This window comes from Stenella coeruleoalba, assembly GCF_951394435.1.
Source record: "Stenella coeruleoalba genome assembly, chromosome: 7".
Classification (NCBI taxonomy): domain Eukaryota; kingdom Metazoa; phylum Chordata; class Mammalia; order Artiodactyla; family Delphinidae; genus Stenella; species Stenella coeruleoalba.
Window position 1 is genome coordinate 68011767 of NC_137153.1, and position 7372 is coordinate 68019138.

At 35.4% G+C, this 7372-nt stretch overlaps 1 protein-coding gene across 5 annotated transcripts in view; it reads left to right on the forward strand.

Annotated features, from left to right (window-relative positions):
• The window catches only part of AK3 (adenylate kinase 3), a 41857-nt gene extending 35171 nt beyond the window's left edge, over nt 1–6686 (forward strand). For all 5 annotated transcript variants that reach the window (XM_079925672.1, XM_079925671.1, XM_079925669.1 and 2 more), the window contains one exon: nt 3402–6686. In XM_079925672.1, coding sequence (XP_079781798.1) covers nt 3402–3522 — 121 coding nt within the window. In that variant the 3' untranslated portion in view covers nt 3523–6686. The remainder of the gene's footprint in view (nt 1–3401) is intronic.
• The last annotated feature ends 686 nt before the right edge of the window (nt 6687–7372 follow it).

A 7372-nucleotide genomic window follows, 5' to 3' on the forward strand; every position in this document is an offset into this window, starting at 1 on the left:
GTATAACTTTTCAAGACTGAACCAGGAAGAAATAGAAAATATGAACAGACCAATCACAAGTAATGAAATTGAAACTGTGATTAAAAATCTTCCAACAAAAGTCCAGGACCAGATGGCTTCACAGGTGAATTCTATCAAACATTTAGAGAAGAGCTAACACCCATCCTTCTCAAACTCTTCCAAAAAATTGCAGAGGAAGGAACACTCCCAAACTCATTCTATGAGGCCACCATCACCCTGATACCAATATCAGACAAAGATACTATAAAAATAGCAAGTTACAGACCAATATCACTGATGAATATAGATGCAAAAATCCTCAACAAAATACTAGCAAACAGAATCCAACAACACATGAAAAGGATCATACACCATGATCAAGTGGGATTTATCCCAGGGATGCAAGGATTCTTCAATATACACAAATCAATCAGTGTGATACACCATATTAACAAATTGAAGAATAAAAACCATATGATCATCTCAATAGATGCAGAAAGAGCTTTTGACAAAATTCAACACTCATTTATGATAAAAACTCTCCAGAAAGTGGGGATAGAGGAAACCTACCTCAACATAATAAAGGCCATATATGACAAACCTGCAGCAAACATCATTCTCAATGGTGAAAAACTGGAAGCATTTCCACTAAGATCAGGAACAAGCCAAGGATGTCCACTCTCACCACTATTATTCAACATAGTTTTGGAAGTCCTAGCCATGGCAATCAGAGAAGAAAAAGAAATAAAAGGAATACAAATTGGAAAAGAAGAAGTAGAACTATCACTGTTTGCAGATGACATGATACGATACATAGAGAATCCTAAAGATGCCACCAGAAAACTACCAGAGCTAATCAATGAATCTGGTAAAGTTGCAGGATACAAAATTATTGCACAGAAATATCTTGCATTCCTATACACTAACAACGAAAGATCAGAAAGAGAAATTAAGGAAACAGTCCCATTCACCACTGCAACAAAAAGAATAAAATACCTAGGAATAAACCTACCTAAGGAGGTAAAAGACCTGTACTCAGAAAACTATAAGACACTGATGAAAGAAATCAAAGATGACACAAACAGATGGAGAGATATACCATGTTCTTGGATTGGAAGAATCAATATTGTGAAAATGACCATACTACCCAAAGCAATCTACAGATTCAATGCAATCCCTATCAAATTACCAGTGGCATTTTTTACAGAACTAGAACAAAAAAATCTTAAAATTTGTATGGAGACACAAAAGATCCTGAATAGCCAAAGCAGTCTTGAGGGAAAAAAACAGAGCTGGAGGAATCAGAGTCCCTGACTTCAGACTATCTACAAAGCTACAGTAATCAAGACAATATGGTACTGGCACAAAAACAGAAATATAGATCAATGGAAGAGGATAGAAAGCCCAGAGAAAAACCCACGCACCTATGGTCAACTAATGTATGACAGAGGAGGCAAAGATATACAATGGAGAAAAGACAGTCTCTTCAGTAATTGGTGCTGGGAAAACTGGACAGCTACATATAAAAGAATGAAATTAGAACACTCCCTAACACCATACACAAAAATAAACTCAAAATGGATTAGGGACCTAAATGTAAGACCGGACACTATAAAACTCTTAGAGGAAAACATAGGAAGAACACTCTTTGACATAAATCACAGCAAGATCTTTTTTTAATTCACCTCCGAAAGTAATGGAAATAAAAACAAAAATAAACAAATGGGACCTAATGAAACTTAAAAGCTTTTGCAAAGCAAAGGAAACTACAAACAAGACAAAAAGACAACCCTCAGAATGGGAGAAAATATTTGCAAACAAATCAATGGACAAAGGATTAATCTCCAAAATATATAAACAGCTCATGCAGCTCAATATTAAAAAAAACAAACAACCCAATCAAAAAATGGGCAGAGACCTAAATAGACATTTCTCCAAAGAAGAGATACAGATAGCCAAGAAGCACATGAAAAGCTGCTCAACATCACTAATTATTAGAGACATGCAAATCTAAACTACAGTGAGGTATCACCTCACACCAGTTAGAATGGGCATCATCAGAAAATCTACAAACAACTAATGCTGGAGAGGGTGTGGAGAAAAGGGAACCCTCTTGCACTGTTGGTAGGAATGTAAATTGATACAGCCACTATGGAGAACAGTATGGAGGTTCTTTAAAAAACTAAAAACAGAATTATCATATGACCCAGCAATCCCACTACTGGGCATATACCCAGAGAAAACCATAATTCAAAAGACACATGCACCCCAATATTCATTGCAGCACTGTTTACAATAGCCAGGTCATAGAAGCAACCTCAATGCTCATCGACAGACGAATGGATAAAGAAGATGTGATACATATATACAATGGAATATTACTCAGCCATAAAAAGGAATGAAATTGGGTCATTTGTAGAGACATGGATGGATCTAGAGACTGTCATACAGAGTGAAGTAAGTCAGAAAGAGAAAAACAAATATCGTATATTAATGCATATATATGGAACCTAGAAAAATGGTACAGATGAACCAGTTTGCAGGGCAGAAATAGAGACACAGATGTAGAGAACAAACGTATGGACACCAAGGGGGGAAAGTGGTGGGGGTGGGGGTGGGATGAATTGGGAGATTGGGATTGACATGTATACACTAATACATATAAAATAGATAACTAATAACCTGCTGTATAAAAGAATAAAGTAAAATTTAAATATTAAAAAAATGCAACAATTCTATATATTAATTTTGTATCCTACAACTTTACTGAATTCATTTATTAGCTCTAACAGTTTTTTGGTGGTATCTTTAGGATTTTCTATATATAGAATCACGTCATCTGCAAAATGAGTTTTAGTTCTTTCCAATTTGGATTCCTTCCCCCCCCCCGCCCCCCCGCCCTTGTCTGATTGCTGTGGCTAGGACTTCCAATACTACGTTAAATAAAAACGGTGAGAGTGGGCATCCTTGTTTTGTTTCTGATCTTAGAGGAAATGCTTTCAGCTTTTCACCATTGAGTATGATGTTGGCTGTAGGTTTGCATATATGGCCTTAATTACATTGAGGTATGTTCCCTCCATACCCATTTTGTTGAGAGTTTTTATCATAAATGGGTGTTTAATTTTGTCCAAAGCTATTCTGTATCTATTGAGACAATCGTATGATTTTTATTCTTCAATTTGTTAATGTGGTGTATCACGTTGATTTGTAGGTATTGAACCAGACTTGCATCCCTGGGATAAATCCCACTTCATCATGGCATATGATCCTTACTGTTGCATTTGGTTTGTTAATACTTTGTTGAGGATTTTTGCATCTGTGTTCATCAGTGATATTGGCCCGTGATTTTGTTTTTTTATGCTGTCAGACCTGTCTTTTTTTTGTTTGTTTTTCATCCTTAGGAAAAAAGGGGTGTTGGAAACATTCTCCGGAACAGAAACCAACAAGATCTGGCCATGTGTATATGCTTTCCTACAAACAAAAGTTCCACAAATAAACCAGAATGCATCAGTTACTCCTTGAGGAAAAGTGCATATAACTAGTAAGATGAGCAGAAGCTCCTTGTCTGTGCATTTAGAAGTTCATTGTCCTAAGACTCTGGCATGTATAAATTCTTTGAAAATTGTGTTTTATTTCTTTTGATTTTATTCTGGAAATTAAGGATGTGCCAAATGAGTCAGATGTGAAGATTCATCTTTTGAAATGTCTATTGTGTTTTATCCAGTTATCTTCTATGGATGCACAATTAAAAAACATCAGAGATGTCTCAACTTTTGAAAATTACTGAGCATAATTAAAAGAGCAGTTGGTAATAATCTAAGTTTTGTTCAGAAGAGGAGTGGTTGATAAAGTTTCCTTATTTTTCTTGAAAAGTAAAAAAAAAAAAATTCCATGTCACTTGTGCAAAGTGTCTTATCAGAGGCTTTTGTGTAGACTGATGCTAAAAAAGAGATCTCTAGCACTGTGGTACAGTTTTGTGGGACACTGTGTCTACAGAATTCCAGAAAAAAAGCAATGGGATTTACAGATTAGTTGCAGAATGCAAATTCACTGCTGCCTTTTATTGACCTAAAACAAACAGACTGCCAGATATTTCTCCAGCAACATCGAGGTCAGCAGATAATTGCATTTTGGGGTCTGCAACCATGGTGAGCCATGTGCAAGTCCTCCTCACAGCAAGGGAAGGAGAATGCTTTTATAGAGGGAAAAGGAAGCTGGGAGGGCTATAGTAAACAGAGTCCGTGGCTTTTCATTGGCTGAGTCCTTGCCAGGAAAGGAGAGTCTGTCTTCTTCTGTTGGGCTCTACTATCTTCACAAGTCATGAGAGCTCCCCCTTCTGGTCTCCTGACTCTAATTGAGGTGTCTATTATTTTTTTATACTTTACACTAGCAAACTTATAGTAGCCATATATGCTATATTTTGTTGTTAAACATACTTTCAGTTTACTCCAGATTTTCGATTTGCTATAAAAGTATCAATTAGCATATAGGAAAATATATTTTTCTATGACTTATTTTCTTTTGAAAATAGTTGTGTACTGAGGGATATGATTTGTTAGAAATTGACAGCATAAGTTCTTGCAAAAGCACCAAAGTTGAATTTTCAATAGAATATGTAATTAAACTCTTATGTTTTCAGGTGTTACTCAGGTTAAGAAATGTGTATTTAGGATCTACTTGCCAGTTTCTCTTTTTGATCCAAATGTATGATCTGCCTTGATGAGTAACAAAGAGAAAGAAAGAAAAGAGACAGACAGAAAGAAAGAAGCATAAGAGAAAACCCATGGCACTACGTAAAATAAGCATACTTTTTCATTAGGAAATCAATCATGTTTGCCTGGGGAAAATTCCCTTGACATAAATAACAATCATGATTAGTAAATGTGTAGCAATTAAAAGGATTTACAGGACATGTTAAAAAAAAAACAGGAAACTGATCGATTTTGCTTGGAAGAGTTCTTTATTCCTAATCAAAGAAGTTGACAGCTACTAGTGTTAACTGCTATCCTACCTTAATGGGGAAGAATTCTGCCGGTGAATGTAATCTGAGCAGCCATTTTAAAACAAAAATGATTTGATTCCTTAGTGGGGCAACGGGATGCGTGCTTACACGGTGGCCTCTTAGGAAGAGCAGGGCAATGAGAGGTGAAGGAGAAATCCGACAATATCTTCAATCTCTTACTCGGTGCTAGATGAAATGAAACAAGTCATCGTATAAACAATTATTAACTGCCTTTGAAAATTTGGCCCGTTTTATGCTAGGCACTGAAAATACAAATGCCAGCAAGCGATTCTTACATATCTTGTGGGGGGAAAAAACTTACTTTTCTTAGATTTTTAAAAATTCAATATTGATCTTTCAAAAGTGTACCAAGGCTTTAAAGTATTATGGTAAACATTTCATCCCTCACGAAACTTCCTTTAATGCCTTATTTGAATGTTAATATTATGTGCATTCTAAAAATGTTGGGAACTACTAAACTTATGAATTATCAAACATACATTAATATCAGTGTATTAGAATTAAATGAAAGTTTAGAACTGTGGATATTACATTGTCTTTGGTAATTCACAGGGCCCACTCTATCTCACCTTCCCTTCTGCTGCCCTGATGTCTCATTTGCTTCTGAATTAGTGTCTGCTTTCTAAATAATAATTGTCTTAAAACAGTACTATTTTAGATACATAGGCTGGTTTCATTTTACACTTTATCTCCTGCCATAATACTGCAGCCATACTGGCCTTCTTGACACCTTCAGGAGATTTAGAAATCAAAAAGAGGGATAGAAGAACATAGCTATGAAAATTAAGACCCTTCTTCCTGTGATCATTCCCTCCCCACTCCCAAAACAACCCAAAGTTTTGCACATACATCCATTACTTTGGGAGACGCCCACACTATTAAAAAAAGAATTTGTTTTCTGCTATAATAACTATCATTATGATTTATGTGTCACATGAAAATATGTCTGGAGTTGAATGCCATTGCCAGAAGCTATTATGCCTTAGTTAAAACTAATAAGACTTCAACCCATTACCTTATTTTCTAGAGTACCACAAGTTATTTTGGTACACATTTCATAAGCAGAATGTGCTGTGGGAAATGCAAAGTGGCGGTTAGTACCATCCAGAAATCTTATTTAATTCCATTTGAAATAGTTCAGATTTCTAAACCCTACCCCACAGCTGCTTCCCCTCCAGCTATTTACAATGGTATTTGAGCAAAATATTTTGGACATTTATACTTTGTGACAAAACTTACCTATGTTAACAATAAATCATGGTAATTACAGACCTCAGATTATATTAAATTTCTGTAATACTGTAACCAACAACAATAAATTTGTATTTTAAAACATGTTTATAAGTTGTCTTTTCATTAACAGAAGAAAATATTCCAAGACACCGGTAAACTGCAGAAACAGCCTTCCTATCTTTGCAATTCAAGATTCTGATTTTAGAAGTTATAAAAATTTTAAACACAGAATAGTCTAGCTGTGTTTAAAGCTTCTGGTGAAAGCCCATATGTTTTGCAGAGTCCACACCCAGCTCTAGCTTTTTTTTTTTTCTTTAGCTCACTAATGATCACGTTTTTCCATATAGCATTGAGTAAAAAGTTAAACTGTCGTGCAGGTCAAATTGCACGACAAAGTGTAAATCAGTCTGGTGGTGTCATATTTTACCAAAGGACTCTTAAGTGTTTGAAGAGTAAATAGCATGACAAATCATGCCATTTAAAGAAACAAGTGAAATATGTGAGAATCTTTAAAAATCATTTTCATACTTAGAAAACATCAAACCTTAAATCTAATTCTTCAAGCCTTATGAGAATGGTTTCAACTTCATTATTAGATGGTAAGCAATTCATAATCAACTTTTATTCATCTTTGTATCCTCCCCCCCAGTTAGCTTACATAGTAAGCAAGCAAATAAATACTTACTGGATGAGTCAGCTTCTTAGAAGACCTGTGAAATAGTACGTACATGTCCATTACAGATGGGAAATGAATGCATAGACTTTTAAAATGCATATGATATAGCAGCAATGAAATGAAAAGCCTGGCCCTCAGCTGAGACAAGTACGTTTCTGTCCCAATCAATTTAAGAACTGAAATACATGACTGACTTTGAGAACAGTAAACTGACATCTTTTTATTTTTCTCTGAAACTATGCCAAGATTAACTTCAGGATCACTTTGCCTAAACCCACAATGTCTTCATCCTGTAAGAGAATCTACTTAACTAAACTATATCCATGTTCTTTGGGCATCATCTAATTAGTTCACTTTTAAAAGGGTAATAGGAATGCCAGGCGGACAGAAGTCCCGATTTTCCTAGAGAGAAGTTACAGGAGATTGTGAGCTTTTAGGCA